We start from the raw sequence: 18,519 nt of genomic DNA, 5'->3' as shown, positions 1-18,519 counted from the left end.
AAGTTCTCCTGCCTGCATCATCATGAGGCTGAGAGTATGTGCTCATGAGAAACAGACTTCAAGATGAGCTTCTGGGAAATTCCTGGCTAGGCAGTACGAATACCTGAAGATTCAAGGCTTTGAGTGTCAGGATTCCAGAGGGCATATTTGTTTGCATAAATTCAAGCCAGCACAATCTTTACTTGGTCAACTTTAGGTTATCTAGAGACGGATGAACTGGTTTGTAGATTAACTGAGGTTAAGGTATAATGGGGGCTGGGAACACATTGACCATGCCAGAGGGATTGTATAGTGGAAGGTGTGGAGAGAGGGAGGAGAAGGAGGGAAGTAGATAGGGCCCTGCCCCTACCCTGACCTCTCCTTCAGTCTATTTGGCTTATCCAGATCTGGTTAACAGTAACCTCTTCCATATCTAACACCTGGTTAATGAAGTTTTTAGCGTCTTTGTTTTATGTTAAATGTGGTAGAAGATGGGCAGCCCTATTCCCCAGCCCAGGTGCATCTTCTTTCCCTTCCAATCACGGATAAGACCAGCAAGCTCCTCATTCCCAGTTGTGGCTCGGAGCGGAGGGCTTCCCTTTCCTGCAGGCCGCTGGGTCGGGGAATGGGCCTCGCAGCCCTGCGCCATGCTCACTCCCCGGCTCTCCACAGGCAATGATGAGAGCAGCTGCCGGCTGGGGCCGCGCTGCCCCGAGCAGTGCACCTGCATGGAGACGGTGGTGCGATGCAGCAACAAGGGGCTCCGCACCCTCCCCAAAGGCATCCCCAAGGACGTGACGGAGCTGTAAGTACCGACACCCCGTACTCCCGCCACTACGGGCATCCGTCACACTTCACCCCTGCAAGCAAGACCGCCTGGGGATGCCCTACCTGAATGGGTCCCAGCAAGGTGGTGTGAGAGCCTCAGCAGGGGGCAGGCAGCAGCTTGCACACGGGGGCAGGAAGCTCCCCTCCCCAAGCCTCTGCCTGGCAGGTGACGAGTATCTAGAATACAAGTGGGAGGGCTGTTGTCTCGTTTTCTCTATCACCCCCAGTCCCCTGCTCTGCGCCGTGCCTTCTAGATTCCCACATAGTCCCTCAGTCTGACACCAGAATCAGCACAGGATAATCGTCAAAACATGGGCCCCCAGGCACTATGGCTTAGCAAGCGCCTCTACAAATAGGATCCTGTTCTACCTTAAAAAACACCCATTTTACAGATGAGATCTTAGTTCTGGGTTCTGCTCACTCTTCACCCAGGAGCCTTCTTATTCCATAGCCCAGGCTCCTGACACTAATTCCTCAGGGGTTCCTCCTGCCCCAGAAGCTCCCAGTTCAATGAAAGAGAGGCCCTTCTCTTCACGAAGGGCTCTCACTATTGTGGATAAAACGTTATTTCTGCCCCCGGGGAAGCTCAAAGAGTCCCACAGACAGGGAGGCCTCTCGAGCATGTCCCAGGAGCTGCGCGGCTGCGGCCGGGTAAGCACCACGCACTGGCACAGGCATGCAAGCCACGTTCAGTCTCCCATTCATTCACTCAACACATATTTGTTGGGTGCCACTTGCGTCGGGCACGCTGCTAACACTGGAGAGACAGCGGTACGCAAAACAGGCATGACCCCTCCACGCGTGGGCTCACGGTTTAGTGGGGGAGGTTGACATTCACTCGGTCATCTCAGAGGCACATGTGACATGACAGCCGTGAAAGGCGCTACAAAGAAGAGGAATCAAGGTTGCTATGACATCCGAAAGTAGGGAGATTTGACTTCGATGTGAAGATTAGAGAAAGCTGCTCTGGGGAGGGCGGCGGGGGTGGAGCTGGAATCTAAAGGGCAAGGAGCGGATGATGGGAAGGGAGGGAGGCTGACCAAGCGGAGGCCCTGTGCTGGGAGCGGGCAGAGCCAGGAGAGGGGCTGGCGGAAACCCAGAGGGCCCGGCCGGGGCACGCCACCACCCACCTCTCACTCCGGCCCTCTCTGCCCGGACCCCAGGCACACCCCCTCCTCTGGGCCAGCTTAGCACACGCCCTCTGGCTCTGCCAGTGCCTCATGGGGTGGAAGCTGACCACGCTCTGGTCTAGAATGGCTGAGAGGTTCCTGGGTGTGTGTTACAGCTCCCGGCGTCTCCTGACACTCAGCGAGGCTGTAACAAGGCCTGCCAGCCCAAGTGAAAGAAGGAAAAGTCGGGATAGTCACTAAAATGTCTGTGTCAGCCCTGGGTTTGGGCTGGGGCCGTGCCCTCAGAGATGTGCACAGTGGTGTGGTGAGCTCCACGCCCTTTCCCGGCTGGGCTGGGCTGGGCTTGGGGTGGGGACTGCAGGAAATGACCCAGGTACATGCCTCCTTCCTGGGCTAATTGAGTGCCAAGTGTCACGTGTCACAGAGAAGAAAATGCCATGAAAACAGGCCCTCGGACGCTTTTCCCCAAAGCTCACGAAACACAGATTGAAATGACAAAGATAATTGGCCGTAATTATAAGGTAAACTTCAGGGCTTTGGGAGGAGACCTGATTTCCTGCTTTGGAAATGATGGTGCTTCCCTGTGCCAGACGTGGGTTCCAGAGCTCGCCAAGGAGGGCAGCCCTCACTGCCCTTGGGAGATGTTCCCAAACCATCTCCTGGAGGGGAGAGGGAGTATCTGGGGAGGGCAGAGGGGGGGCAAGAAAAGAGACGCCAGAGAAAGTGAAAGCTGGCAGGCCCAGAAAACTGGGGCTTGGAGGTCGTTTGTCCAGGGACACTGGCTGAGTCCAGATTCGGTGTTTCCAACACTGGCTTTCCAGCTTCCTTGGCTTCATTAGTTATCTCGGGCAGAGCTGCCAACTTACAAAACAAAATTAAGTTTAATTCGCTGAGAAGGGGTGGGGAGATGTATGTGTGCATGTGTGTGTATATATATGTATCTGTGCATGTAAACAGATGAAATGCAAGCTCAGAGAGGTTAAGTATATACATATGTATATATATATTCAAACTGTATGGAATAATTCAAAGGTATTAGAGCCAGGCACCGCTCCAAGGCTTTCCACAGAAAGTCCCATCTAATCTTCATAATCACTTCAAGGTGGTGATTATTATCAACCTCATTTTACAGATGAGGAAACAGAAGCTCAGAGAGGGTACTTAATTTGCCCAAGGTCACACAGCTATTAGCTAGTGGAGCCTGAATATGAGGCTCAGCTGCCTGACTCCAGAGTTGCCCGTGCATCACCCCAGGCCCCCAGTCGGACTCCTGGCTTGGAGTTGGGGCTCCTGGAAGGTGGCTGCCCTCCGCCTCCTTCACCATTCAGTAGGTCAAAGAATTCTTTGTGCGGCCCTCGTCAGCACCACAAAGCTCGAAACAGAAATGGGGAACAATCCATTCAACGCTCCGTGTGGATTTTCATGCGAGGCAGCCGTGTCCTCGTGTGCTTGCGCTGGGGCTGAAACAGGGCATTTAAATGCAGATCAACGCAAAGGTTGACCTGCTGGAAATGCTCTAGTAGTTCTAAGGCTGGCAGGGCAAGAGTGCAGTCTTCTGAAAGGGTCCCTCCGGGGCCTGGGCTGCAGGCTAGAGGCAACGTTGGAGTTCAGAGTGTTCGTGAAGGGCTTCCTACAAAGAGCGCTTTCTCACACAGCCGCGTCTGCATTTCTGAAGTGAAACCTTTTGATTCCGCATCTTCTGAGCCTCGATGCCAGGTCGCCAGGGACATTCTGCACTTAAAACAGCTCCCTCGCAGCTCCCACTTGGCTCCGCAGTGCCAAATGCAACAGCACCTGGGGAGTTCTGGGGTCTTCATCACACAGACGATGTTTCCTGAGCATCTACTGTTGCCCGCTAGTGTACAAGGATGCTCTAGTGAGCAAAACAGATACGGTTCTGCCCCATCATCACAAATTCACGTAAAGGATGGCCCCAGGGGGTGCGGGGGATGGTATCAGGGAAGCGATGCTCAAGCAGAGGCCTGAGCATCTATGTGAGGTAACTAGACAGGGAGGGAGAAGAGGAACCAGAGGGTGCAGAGACCTGCCCCCGTACCAAGCGGAACGTGGGGCGTTCGAGGAGGGGTAAGGTCACTGGAGGTGGAACCAGAGGTCAAGCCAGAGTTTGCTGTAAGGTGAACCAGAGAGGCAGGCAGGGACTGCAAGGGTTAATTTCGTGTGTCGACTCAGCCACGCTGTGGTGCCCAGTGGTTTGGGCAAATGTGAGCTAGACGTTGCTGTGAAGTTACTTTGTAGATGCATCAACATCTACAGTCAGTTGGCTTTTGAAATAAAGGAGATCACCCTTTCTAATGTGGAGGTGGGCCTCATAAAATCCGTTGAAGACCTTAAGAACAAAAAACTGAGGTTTCCTGGAAAAGAGGGAATTCTGCCTCCTGACTGTAACATAGAAGTCCTGCTTGAATTTCAAGTCTGCCTGCCTGACCTTCCTTAGAATAAATTCTCTTTCCCCCTCCCCTCCCCTCCCCTCTCCCCTCTCCCCTCTCCCCTCTCCCCTCTCCCCTCCCCTCCCCTCCCCCTCCCCCTGTGTATGTATTAATATATGTGTATATGTGATGTATTCGTATTTCCTGTCGGTCTGTTTCTCTGGAGAATCCTGACTGGTACAGGACAGACCACAGAAGGCTTTGCAGGATTTGAGCATGAGTTGGGTAGCCCTTCTCCAACAAGCAGTGGAAGACAGGGAAGGATTTTAAGCAGGGAGAGAGGCCGATATAATCAGCATAGTCCTAACCAGAGCCAGGCTAGAGCCCAGGGCGCCTGGCATGGTAGGCTCCAGAATCATCTGTGTCATGTTGCCCATCCTCCAGGGTCCTGAACCTCCCTGTGTCAGATGAGTATGCTGTCAGCATCCCTGAATCCCAGTGGTCATTTGTGCATTTATTCAACTGTTTTGCAAGTGCATGCGTTTGTGGAGCACGGCCTGCCCTGCAGATGGAGCTAGGCCAGGCCAAGGGCACTCCTTGACACCACTGCAGGTTTTTGTCTTTTTAATCCAAGGTCCTGTGAACAGCCTTTCACCACATTCATTCATTCATTCAACAAATACTTGAGGCCCTACCATGAGCTGAGCATACTATGCTCTGGGATACAGCAGGAAACAGAACTGACAAAACACCCAGCTTCATGCAGCTTACATTCTAGTGACGGCTGACTTCTCGGGCTCTGGAGTCCGACAGATGTGCGTTTAGATCCCAGCTCCTGAGCTCACTGTTTAAACCTCTCTGTGCCTCTTGCCAACAAAATGGACAAATATACCCAGCAAAATACACCCCCCAACGCCAGAGGATTACAGGAAATAACAGACCAGAGTCTTTCTCCCAAAGCACTGGCATGTACACCTCAGCTAATGCCGGTGAATTTTGTCTTGGTTTTGTTATTGTCCTTGTCATTGTGCTGTCTGTGAGGTTGAGTAACATACCTCAAGCCACACAGCAAGCCCAAGCCATAGACCCACCCTCCGATGTACTTGCCACAGGGTCTTCTAAAAAGACCCCAGCAAGGAGACTTGGGGTTTTGGTGTTTTGTTCTGGGTTTCAGCTTAGATGCCTCAAGTTTGCTAAGTAATTGTAGCAAAAAAAACGAGAGAGAGTCAGAGAATGAGAAGCGGAAGAGGATGAGAGAGCGCTGCCAGGCTGAGGCCAGACTCCTACAGGCTGCTCCCTCCTCTGGGGTTGATTAGTCTCCCTCTAGCAGAGATGCTCTCTGGACCAGCGCCTCCCCAGCAGCCCTGCTCATTCATCCAGCTTCTGCCTCCCAGCTTCCCTCCATGCCACGCATCCACAAAGCACTTCCTGCAGGTGACCAGGTGGCAGCCCAGCACGGCTTGTCTCCCCTCCTTCAGCCTGCATAGACCTCAGAATCCCACCATGCCTGCAGCCTCCCTGCCCAGCGGAGAGAGCCAGAAGCCTCCCCTCAGATGCCTGCCCCTCCACCCGCCATCACCTGATGAGGGGCAGGGCCAGTGTCCACACAAAATGTAAATGTCCTGCAGGTGATGCTGGGCAAGAGGCATTCAGGAAGCTCTCCAAAACGCCAGCCCATGCACCTGTCTGCAGTCATGGCCTCTCCTTGCCCTTTGTTTTTTAGGGAGTCTGGGGGGGTTTAAAATTGAGTTATAATTAACATATAATATTGTATTTGTTTCAGGTACATAGTGATTGAATGTTTTTATACAAGACGAAATGATCACCCCAGTAAGACCAGTTACCATCCATCATCATATGCAGTGCTATTGACTATATTCCTCATGCTGTACATTTCCTCCCCGTGACTTATTTATTTTATAGCTGGAAATGGGTATCTCCTAATCCCCTTCACCTATTTCATCTGTCCCCTGGCCCCCTCCTCTCTGGCAACCACCAGTTCTCTGTATCTGGGAGTCTGTTTCTGCTTTACTTTGGTTTTTTTTTTTTTTTTTTTTTTCCCCCGGTACGCGGGCCTCTCACTGTTGTGGCCTCTCCCGTTGCGGAGCACAGGCTCCGGACACGCAGGCTCAGCGGCCATGACTCACGGGCCCAGCCACTCCGCGGCATGCGGGATCCTCCCGGACCGGGGCACGAACCCGCGTCCCCCGCATCGGCAGGCGGACTCTCAACCACTGCGCCACGAGGGAAGCCCTACTTTGGTTTTTCGATTCCACATTTAAGTGAAATCATACAGTATTTGGCTTTCTCTGTCTGACTTATTTTACTTACGTAATACCTTCTAGGTCCATCCACGTTGCTGCAAATGGCAGAATTTCATTCTTTTTATGGTTGAGTAGTATTCCATTGTATATATACCACATCTTCCTTATCCATTCATCTACTGATGGACACTTAGGTTGCTTCTATGGCTTGGCTGTTGTAAAGAAGACTTCTATGAACATTGGGGTACATGTATCTTTTTTTAATAAATTTATGTATTTTATTTATTTTGGGCTGTGTTGGGTCTTCGTTGCTGTGCGCAGGCTTTCTCTAGTTGCAGCGAGTGGGGGCTACTCTTTGCGGTGTGCGCGCTTCTCATTGTGGCTCCTCTTGTTGCAGAGCACGGGCTCTAGGTGCATGGGCTTCAGTAGTTGTGGCACGTGGGCTCAGTAGCTGTGGCTCACGGGCTCTAGAGCACAGGCTCAGTAGTTGTGGCACACGGGTTTAGTTGCTCCGCGGCACGTGGGATCTTCCTGGACCAGAGCTCGAACCTGTGTCCCCTGCATTAGCAGGCGGGTTCTTAACTACTGTGCTACCAGGGAAGCCCGGGGTGGACGTGTATCTTTTCAAATTAGTGTGTTCGTTTTCTTTAGATAAATTCCCAGAAGTGGAATTACTGGATGTATGGTAGTTCAATTTTTCGTTTTTTGAGGCAACTTCATACTGTTTTCCATAGTGACTGCACCATTTTACCTTCCAGCAGTGCACGAGGGCTACCTTTTCTCCACATCCTTGCTGACACTTGTCGTTTCTTGCCTTTCTGACAATAGCCATTCGGACAGGTGAATGAACTGACCACAGTGTGATCTGCCCCACCTCCCGCTGTCCTCCCTTCACCCACCAGACTTCGGCCTCCCCAGCCTTTCCTTCAAGTTCAGGGCCCTCCCCAGGCTGCAGTCTCCTATGTTGCATCTCCTCCTTGGCTGCATCTTTCTACAGGAAGCTTTGGGCATTGTCTATCACTACACCTTGTTCCTTTCCTTCAAAACACACATTGCAATTTGTAATTTATATTACTTTATGTGTGTGTCCCTTCTCTCTCCCTCTCCCTCTCCCTCTCTCAGTCTCTCCTTCGCTTCTCCCTCCTTCCTTCTCACACATTAGATTTTTAAATGCCAGAAAGTAGGCACCACTCCTATCTTATTCACCAGTATATACGGTACCTGGCACATCGCAGTTGCCCAATAAATATTTCTGCCTGAATAAATGACTACATCAGTGACTACATTCCTCTTAGCTCCTCTGCCTGAGGGCATAATCTAAACGCGTGTGCGTGGCTGAATTTTAAGTCAGATGATCAAGCTCCCTGAAGGCAGAAATGGAGTCTGGTTCATCTTTGTATCTCCCCCAGTGACTAGCATAGTTCTTAGAGCAATAGATATACAACAAAGATTGAGGACCAAAGGGACATTAATCCAACATGCCATGGCAAGCAGAGGCCGTGTGGGGTCCGGCCCAATGTTCTGTGCCACGAGGATCCCTCAGGGCCAGCCAAGGGAATAAAGTCACTTGGCCTTAATTTAAGGTAATGCCCAATGCCTTACCTTTAAGGTAAGGTAAGGACAAGTTGTCCCTAAAGCTAAGCCCGGTTTGGTCGTTGTGACACACTTACCCATATCATATTTTAACCCATTTCATCCCATTCAGTCATTTTGTGCTGGGTCTACTGGATGCCAGGCAGTGTGCTAGCACCTCATTACTCAAAATGTGGCCTGTAGACCATGAATGAGCTCCACCATCTCCCAAGAGCCTATCAAGAATGCAGACTCTCCAACCTGATGGCAGACCTACTGGATCAGAATCTGCTTTTTAGCAAGATCCCAGGTGATTCATATGTACATTACAGTTTAAGAAGCCCTGAGCTAGAAAAAGGTAGACCTAGGGTCTGCCTTCGTGGAGGCTGAGGCAGGCACGGCACCAACGAGCAGCAATAGCTGGATGTTGACTGTTATGGGAGAGGAAGCTATGCGAGCTTTATATCAAAGGAGATTCACCCAGGAGATGAGAGCAGACCTTATACGCCACCTTAAAGATTTTGCTGTTTTGTCCTGAGAGCAACAGGAAGCCTAGGGAAAGGGGTCTACAGCAAGGGTGGGGATAAATGAATCAGCCCATGTCTCCTCTTTAAGGTAGTCATAACGTTTGTAATTCATCATCAAAACACGACTTCCTTCTCTGTCTTCAGCCACGCTCGGGTGTCTGATGAGCAGGTTGGCACAGAAGCCCGCAGTCCAGGCAGGTCTAGGCTCAGCCTTTGCCCATTCAGGAGGGGTCTCCTTCTGTTGGTGCGGCCTCATTCTGAACCCCGTCCCGTTCTGCACGTGGTCCTCCCGCTGGGGACTGTAGCACAGGGCTCCAGAAACATGCTCTGTCTCCTCAGTTTCCGGATGCATATCAGAGATACTCAACACGCAATTAGGGTTCTTAATGGCTCAGCTCTCCACACACTCCGGTAGCTAAATAGAGGCCATTTGGAACTGTGATAAAACTGCAGTCAGAGAGACCTGGGTTCAAGTCCTAACTGAACCACTCGCTGTGTGACCTTGGGCAAGCGTTTTAACATCTCTGAACTTCTGTTTTCTCAACTGTGAATCCCTGCCGTGTAAGGGTATTGTGCAGGCCAGATACAAAGTGGGTGCTTTATTCAACAAATAATTTATTGAACACCTACTGTGTGCCACTCTGTACACAGTCTTAGGGGGCTCCAACCCTGGGCAATTTTAGGCAAGAGCCCTGCCATCATGGAGCTTAGCAGCCCAGTGGGGAAAAGTGTCATTAATTGAACAATCACACAAATAAATATTAGATGACAAATGTAGTATATGCTTTGAAGTGGGGGAAAAAAGAGCCATGAGAGAGCAAAACAGGGACCCGGTCCAGCCTGGGAAGTCGGGAGAGGCATCTTGAGGTAATGGCAGTGTGCGCATTGTCTCTTTGCCCAACGTGACTCTGCACCTCTCTTTCAGGTACCTGGAAGGAAACCACTTAACAGCCGTGCCCAAGGAGCTGCCCACCCTCCGACACCTGACACTCATGTAAGGAGCCCAGCGTTGGTGGGATATTTCATTTTCTGTCCTTAGGGAGCGCAGGAAACTGATGCAGAGGGTGGGAAGGGCGGCACTGCAGGCTTTGGGGCATTCCTGCACTTTTCCCCCTGGGTGGAGCGGCAAGAGGCAGCTGGGAAGGATGGGCTGGCCGGATGTGCCAGGTCTTACCCAGTGAGGACTTCATGCAGAAGTACCCAGATCCTGGCCTCATTGGCCACCTGTGGCACCTTCCTCCTTGGCTTGGAGCCTCTGACCTTCTGGTCTCCCAGTTAAATTCCCGAGATCCCTCAGTTTCTTGCAAGCTGTGGCTGCACTTAGGTTTGCCAAAAGCATAAATGTGGCATTTCTTCTTCCTCCTTCTTTAGTTACTCAGAAAATGTTCTAAGCAGCTGGTTCAAATTGAGGTTCTTTCAGGTGGGAGCCACTCCTGGCTCCAAGTCGGCCAAAACCCAGGAAAACCTCTGAATGAGAAGCAGGGCTGCTGGGCATGGGCGGGGCCCAGGAAGCTGGGGAGTCCTTGAGCTTTGTCCCTCACCGCCTTGCCAAGAGGGCACCCAGGATCCTTGGGCAAGTGCTGTTGAAAGGTGCCCCATCTGCTTAGGGGGCAGGGAGCCCCGGAGCAATGGCCCTCAACCTCAGCTGATTATATATCACAGTAGTTTGGGATTTCTTTTAAATACTGATGCTCAAGCCTGCCTTACACCAATTAAATCGGAATATCTGGGCATGAAACCTAGGCCTCAGAGAACTAAAGCTCTCCCAGATGATGCTAATGTACGGCTGATGCTGAAAACCACTGCCCTGGATATTTATCCTCGGGGAGAAGCTGGAGCTTGCAGTTGGCAAAGGACCACACTCCCACCAACCTCATTCCCCCAGGAGAGAATCTGATAAGATGGAATAAATGAATGCTGGAAGAGAGGGACGGTGGAGGGGCTATGAGGAGAATTGATCAGGGGGGAAAAGCACTACGACAAGGAGAAATTGTTACCTTATGTGTTATGTTTTGCTGGTAGAATCAAATCGATGGATAGACACCACTGAATGTTTGAATAGCTGAATAAATAGATGAATGAATGAACGACAATTGGTGGAATGACTGATTGAGTAAATCTTCAGTAAAAAAAATGAACATTTGGACTAATGGGTGGATAGGTGAATAGATGGATGGGTGGATAGAGAGATGGATGGACAGCTGGGCCAACAGATGGACAGATGGGTGGCAGATGGACGGATGGATGGATGGATGATAGATGGGTGGATGGACAGATAGATGGATGGGCTGATGGACATACGGGGAGGATGAGTGGATGGGTGGATGGATGGGCAGACAGATGGATGGGTGGGTGGACAGATGGATGTATATATAGATGAATGGGCAGATGGGTGAATAGACAGATGGGCGGATGGGTGGATGAATGGGCAGGGGGATGGATGGGAAGGTGGGTGGAGGGGGTGGATGGATGGATGGATGGGAAGGTGGGGGGCGGTGGATGAATGGATGGATGGGCAGATAGGCAGATAGGTATATGGACAGACAGACCAGTGGATGGATGGATGAGTGGGTAGATGAATGAATGGGCAGATGGGTGGATGGACAGATGCATGGACGGACAGATGGACAGATGGGTGGATGGATGGATGGATGGATGGGAAGATAAGTGGATGGACAAATGGATGGGTAGATGGACAGATGGGCAGATGAATGGGCAGACGGACAGATGGATAGATGAGCGGGCAGATGGGTGGACGGACATATGGACAGGTGGATGGGTGGATGGATGAATGGATGCATGGATGGGTGGGCAGACGGGCAGACGGATGGGTGGATGGATGGATAGCAGGCATGCATGCATGTGTGAAAGTTGGGAATGACCCCCTCTGGATGCAACTAACAGTACAATGTGACCCTCCTGCTTACTTTTCCTAGTGACCTGAGCAACAACAGCATTGGCATGCTGACCAACTACACCTTCAGTAACATGTCTCACCTCTCCACCCTGTGAGTATAGTGAGCTGCTGTGATTAACATGGGCCTGAGACTAAGGGCATCCTTCCTCTGTCCCCTCAGGCTCACATGCTCCGCTCTAACGATCCTCGGGGCTGTGGCTGACCCAGCACAGGGCAGACCTTAATCATCAGAAGGAAAACATAGTAGGTCAGAACTCCACTGTCTGGGCAGTTAGAGAGGAGTTGACACCTAATTACTTCTGAAAAAGTTCCTCTTTGGAATACCTTCTGTGATTTGTGAATTTTCTCCCCCAGTGAGGGTTTCCCTACACAATTATATTTTGCTCAGACCCCTTTATTTCCCATTAGCTCTGTATACTGTGGGCACTCACCATCTGACAATAGATGGAGGTGATGGCAAAGCTGGTTAGGGAGCCAGCCTGCTAAGGAACATATGAGGAAACTGGGAAATGAAGCCAGTGAGCTTCCTGGAGTGATGGGGAATGTTTCTCTTTTCCTTATCCCTAGGATGCTTTTTGTCAGTCTATTAAAATTGGGAGGGTAAAGAAACCGTTTGCTTTGACTGGTCCAGTGTGGACAATGCATGTATCAGCAGCTAAGAATAGGAAGAACCAACAGAGCCTGTGTGTCCTCTTCCACAGGATCCTGAGCTACAACCGGCTGCGATGCATCCCCATCCACTCCTTCAATGGGCTGCGGTCCCTCCGAGTGCTGTGAGTACCCCAGTGCGCTGATTTCTACTTATGCTTCGCTGGGTAACAGCAGGCAGGACTGAGCACTCCTGTTGCCTGCTCTTCCTTGCTCAAAGCCCACTCTGCCCGCCATGCATCCCTCCCCTAACCCAACACTCTTAATTTGCTCAATGGGGCGGAGAGAGCTCATACTTAAGAGTCAGTCACTCCCTGCTCCCGCTCACTTCCTCTGTGGAACCTGGCACACATCACTAACTCCTCTGAGTTCCCACTTCTTTATGTGCAAAATGGGATCCATAGCATATCCCTTGCAAGGATTAGGATCTGCGATTCTGTGCAGTTATATTCTGCACCCCCCACTGTGCAGCACTTGGCCGCTCTTCTGATGCTCGTTACATCACAGGTGGTCCCTCTGGCTTCAGAAGGGCGATGTTAACTGTGAACCTCCGCAAGGAAACCAGGCTCACGCAGCGGAGAGCCCAAGCTGGAAGCCAGCGGCCAGGGCCGGCGCACACACGTAGCCATCCGTTCGCAACCGAGTCGACTCATAAAGCATCCTTAAAGTTTTAATAAGTTGCCAACATTTAAATATCAGGAGGTTTCTCATGTAAATCCCGACTTCTACACTCGCTTGGAAAATGGAGAGACCTGGCCTCCCAGGGCTCCCCTCTGCATTCCTGCAGGGCTGAGCCGTCCCGCCCCTTTGAACAGAGTTCTGCAGTCTGCAGCCTCCACATCACCCACCCATCTCTTGTCACCTTATGATACCTGCCTGTCCCTGGCCTACACAAGGGTAGTGGACAGCCAACTGAGGCAAATGAGCTCTGAGCAAAGGCAAGATAGCCATGGAGTCCCGTGCTTTCCAGGCATGGCTCTGGCCCTCCCTAGCTGTGTGTCTTCTCATCATGAAATCAGATAACGATGGTAATTGCCTCACAGGGTCTTATGAGGATTAAATGAGATACTGTACGTAAAGCACTTAGCACAGCTCTGGCCCATGGTAGACACTTTATATTCATGTGGTGTGACTGTTCTCACGTGAGCACTTGCAAGAGCAGGAATGGCACCTCACTGCCACCCCAACCCTGGGCCCATTGTCACCTGATATTTCTGCCTGCCCATCTTGCACCTATTTTGTTGGCAAGGGAGGATCCTTTGATATTCCCATGAGAACAGAGATGCCAGACACTCTGCCCCCAAACCTATCAACTTCTTTCCCTTCTGGTCCATTATGACTATAATAGTGAAAACCATAATTTTATGGGGCTTTTCACGGTCATTGCCTCATAATGCTGTGTGGTTGAGAGGGTTATGTCCACTTTAAAGATGGGAAAACTGAGACCCAGATTGGTGAAGTCGCTGGCCCAAGATTCAGCAGTCAGGAGGTTGCAGAATCCAGCCTCCTGACTCAGAGCCCCGGGATCCTTCCCAGAACCCAGTTACGGTCAGCAAACAGCACCCAATGAGCAGGTCCATTTCGGAGCCTCCAGGCTGATGTGATTTATTGAGGCCCACAAAACACCAGTGTCAGCGACAGCTCCCGCCACATGTCATCTGTGCTGTTATTAAAAATCAATTCTGTGGGGGGCAAAGAAGTACCCGTGCTGACAGTGTACAATCTGTTACTGTCACTTATTTTATTATCTATCTTCTCTGGGGAGCTCGAGAACGGAAACATCAGCAGAACCCATTTCCCTGTTTCGAGTTGAACACCACGGGAGATGGGCTCATCTCATTGGCTGGGGCTGGACCTGCTGCCCCCACCACCACCCCCGCCGCCATCCCCCCTCAATCCCAATCTATTGTCCCCCATCCCAGTCTTCCAGTTCTGGGCATAGCTTGGCTGCCAGGGGGTGTGACCTGCCATTTCAATGGGATCCGTGTGCCTATGTTCATAATTAGAGTAGTTCTGGTTGGGACAGCTCAACATGTGGAAGGGAGAAAGAGAACGTTTGCCTGTCCATCTGTCTGTCTACCAGGGTGGTGGGGTGCACATCACCCCCCTGTCCAGGATTTCCTCCTTCCTCAGCACCTCGTTGGTGTCACTCCAGAACCAGTGCTGTCATTAGTTCACCAGGAGTCCACATAAAACATGCAACACACTTGTGCTTGCTTCTTGAATTCAGAGTGAGTAGGCTTTTCGCACCATCATTCTAGAATCATGGGCTCTTGTAGATAAAAGAGGATCTTAGAGGCCCTCATTCCAACTGTCTACCTCAGTGGGGAGCAACCATTTTCTGCATAAGGGCCAAGGCAGGAAAAATTAAAATGTTTATGGGCTGCGTTTCTTTTATGGTATTTGTATCCTTTCTCCCAGTAATTGCACATCTAGGAATTTTTACGAAAGGGTATCCAAAACGAGAGAAAGGTTCTCTGCATTAAGAGCTTGGTTGCACTGTTATTTTTAACCTAAATTTTAAATATTACCCAGAAGGCCACAGTGGGGAAATATTTAAGTAAAGCGTGATGCAACCAGTCGATGAAGTGCAATTACTAAAAGAGGAAAACTAATAGCAGAGTAGGAACCTGTTTACCCCATTGCATTATGTGGAAAAATAAGCCTAATTTGTATATTGTTACAATTATAACTGTATATATGTACAATTGTAACATATATACAAATTAGGTTTCTTTTTCCACATAACACTAAGTGGTAGACAGGTTTCCACACTGCTATCTAGTAACTGTAACCATATCAGTTATAACATTGATAATCATAAAGAAGGACTGTAAGGGAACATGGGCACATACATGAAAAAAACCATTGATAGCTAACGGGTAATATCAAATCATTTCTGTAATAATTGAAGACAGAGTTAAAGATAACTGAAGGCAGTAACATATTTATAATTTGGGGGGTTGGGAAGCAAAACAGGATTTTGGAAATCAGAGATGGCAGTACCTGTAACTGCATGTGGTCATTCGTATATTCTTTTCTCATTTCTAACGGGTTTCATTAATTTGATTAGAAGTTCAGAAATAACCAGAGACCCAGGGATGCTGGCAGTCGGGGGTGAGGAAGGAGGATAAGCAGCAAGGTTCAGCCACAGACGAAGGCCAAAAAGTGTTCTGGAAAGCAGCAAGAAAGACCTGACATTTAGGAAGGAGAGAGAGGAGGGGGAGTGTGTGTGTGTGTGTGTGTGTGTGTGTTGGTGGGTGGATATGAATACATTTCAGAGACAGGATATTGGTCAAGGAGCTTTGAGAACAAAACTCTGTGTGAAAATGTGCTTCTCCTACCTCACTCCTAATCTAAAAATAGCCAGAAGAGAACATCCTCCTGGACGTTCTAGTCCTTTTTCGGGGATCTGTGTGTTCCCTGATCTTTGCCCCACGCCAAGCCACGTGCCTGGTGTGCGTGTGGTCCCAGCTGTCACCCCCCGGCCCCAGCTGCAGGAGGGCCACCTGGAATCAGTTAGCGCCAGGACTGTGTCCGTGTGTGCGTGTGAGGGAGCGAGCGGGATTGTCATCATCCGTATTGTTTTAGCTCCTGTTCCCTGAAATAAGACTGTGCTTGCTGTTTATGCACATGCGGCTATTCACCACTGCTCAGCAGGTGGCATGGACCCTCCCTACAGCATCTCTGCAAAGGGCTCCATTTGCCCTTTTGCTGGATTACCTTCAGAGACTAAGAGCTCGCTCACTTCCCAGACAACCCCATTCCATTTTTGACCAGCTGTTGAACATCAGGTGACTCCTTGTGGTCCTGGTTTGGCCCTTTTGTGCCACCAAAAAAAAAAAAAAAAAGTTTAATTATGAATTTTAGAAGTGGGGAGTGAGTCTCAGAAACCCCGTCCAAACCACTCATTTATAAGACAAGGAGGCAGACTCAGAAAGGTTTATTGACTTGCTCAACATCATTCACCTCTTCCTCCTTTCCTGAATGCCCACCGTGAGCTAAATGCTATGCTAAATACCGCAGCAGGTGGGGCGCAAATAGCGAATGTAGCACAGTTCTCGCTTTCAGAGAGCACACGGTCTAGAACGGGAAATAGACAGACAACTACAGTACAGGGTGATGCCTGTGAAAGAGCCATAGGAATACGAGTGAGAGGCATGGAAGCCAGTACTGGCCATCAAAAAGACTTTGAGAGATAGTTATCACTGCTGACATTTGTTAACCTTGACTATGCACTGCACACTGGGCTAAATGCTTTATTACATCGTCATATTCACTCTTCCCATCAATTCTATGAAGAATATACCACCATTATCCCCATTTCCCAGATGAGGAAACAGAGGCTTGGCAAAATTGAGTAGCTTTCCCAAAGTGACACAACGAGGAGAGAGTAAAGTTGGGATTTGAACCCAAGACTGTTTACTCTCAGAATCACTGCTCTTAACTTCTGCTCCCAAGGGTGAGTCTGGGATGCCAGAGGGAGTTACCCAAATAGGGATAGGAGTGAAGAACATTCTAGGCAGGGAAAATATAAATGCACTGGACAGAAGCCTGGAAGTCAGGAAGGGCATGTGCATGGGGGTGGAGGGGTGGGATGTATAGGAAGCTCCAGGTGTGGCTGGAATGTGGCTTCTGGGTGTGAGAACAGGAGGAGATGCGGCCGACTAGTCATAAGGTGGGAGCAGAACCAAGGCTGGAACCCACGTCTCCTGGCTTCTAGCCCAGTGTTCTACCACCTTCCATCCTGCTCCGTTGTAGGTTATCATCTATTTTTATTGCCTCTCGTTTCAGACTTTTCTTGAAGACTGGGGCGGGCGGGGGGGGGGGGGACACGGCCTTTTTAGAAATGGAGTGTTTTTTTCCTTGCCCAGAGAGGCCTGGGATGAGAATTAATGAGTGGGGTGGCATGAAAGACATGGGCCGAAAGGTGACGGACACAGGGCAGCTCTGGTAAAATTCAGTGTGTCTCCTGGAATCCTCCACGGGGCTCCTTTGGGATGATAGGCTGCATACCTTCACGCTTCTACTCTAAGCGGGTAACGCCTTGAGAGGAATGGCCCCAAATATGTCCAAGAACACAGAGGGGAAGGAGTCGTGATGATGCTTGCAATAATCGTGGCTGACCCGAGTGAGGGCTTACCGTGTGCTGGCCCTGCAGTGTGTCCTGCACCAGCTGAACCACTTGCATTGTATCTTTAAATCCTAGCTTAGGAAGCAGTATATTAGATCCCTTCCTGACTAAAGGAAAAGAAAATCAGTTCAAACCACCTTAGGCAGAAAAAGAGAATTTATCGATGCAGGTAACTGAAAAATGCAGTAGTAGGGATTAGATTCTATGGCTGGATGCAGGTACTCCAGTGGTACTGTCAGAAATGCATCTCTTTCTGCCTCTCAAAATGAAACTGTCTCTGTCCTAGTAGTTCCAAGGAAAGCCCCAGAAATATCTCTCAGTGGCCTACTTAGGTCACATACTCAACCTCAAACCAATCACTGTGACTCCGATTGGACAGACCTGGTCCATAGCTCTGCCCATGAGGCCAGACCACTTGGACTCAAAAGTGGGGAGGGGTGATTCCCTAATGGAAGGGGGAGGAACTGTTACAGGAAAGAGGAGAATGATGTTGATCAACCCATACCCCCCAAAAGGTATCTACTATAAGTAGATACTAAGAATTCCTCTATTTTAGAGATGAGGAAACTGAGGCACAGAAATAATGTCAGTTGTTTCAGGTCACACAGACAGTGATTATTAGAATAGGGATTCGAACCCAGGCTGTCTGACTCCAGACCTTAAACCCCAGGTCACCTGGGAGTGGCCTGTGTTGCTCAGAAGAGAATTCACCCACCCCATCCCACATTTAGGATGAGGATAGTTTCCGTCATCTGTCATACAAACTGTGAGCACCTAGAGATTCGGAGACCCAGATTCAGGCAACCCAGAACTGACAGGGAATGGTTATGCCCTCCAGTTGCTCTCATGATGTCATCATCTGCATCCTGAAATTCCCTAGTCTTCCTTAACACCTCCTAAGAGTCGGGAGGGAAAAAAGAGTCCCGGATGCTTGAAGGTGAGTCATTCCCAGTTCAGAGTTGCTTGCCTGCACCAGCTCCCTGTGAGGTGTAAGGGAGAACGAGAGGGAAAGGGGGAGTGCTTAGTGCTTCCTGGGAGGGCACATTTGTGCCACTCCCCTGGCATCCTTTAGGAGGGTGGTTGGACGTGCAAGAGTCCTTCTTTGGGGGCCAAACCAGGAGCCAGAACGAGCA

General features: G+C 50.1%; 1 protein-coding gene across 3 annotated transcripts in view; it reads left to right on the top strand.

The window, feature by feature from the left end:
* The window catches only part of SLIT3 (slit guidance ligand 3), a 611,339-nt gene that overhangs the window by 534,251 nt on the left and 58,569 nt on the right, over window positions 1-18,519 (top strand). For all 3 annotated transcript variants that reach the window (XM_065875016.1, XM_065875017.1, XM_065875015.1), the window contains 4 exons: window positions 652-784; window positions 9,613-9,681; window positions 11,624-11,695; window positions 12,306-12,377. In XM_065875016.1, the coding sequence (XP_065731088.1) occupies window positions 652-784; window positions 9,613-9,681; window positions 11,624-11,695; window positions 12,306-12,377 (346 nt within the window). The remainder of the gene's footprint in view (window positions 1-651; window positions 785-9,612; window positions 9,682-11,623; window positions 11,696-12,305; window positions 12,378-18,519) is intronic.

Source organism: Phocoena phocoena, chromosome 3 (assembly GCF_963924675.1).
Source record: "Phocoena phocoena chromosome 3, mPhoPho1.1, whole genome shotgun sequence".
Lineage (NCBI taxonomy): Eukaryota > Metazoa > Chordata > Mammalia > Artiodactyla > Phocoenidae > Phocoena > Phocoena phocoena.
This window is presented reverse-complemented; position numbering and strand designations above follow the sequence as displayed.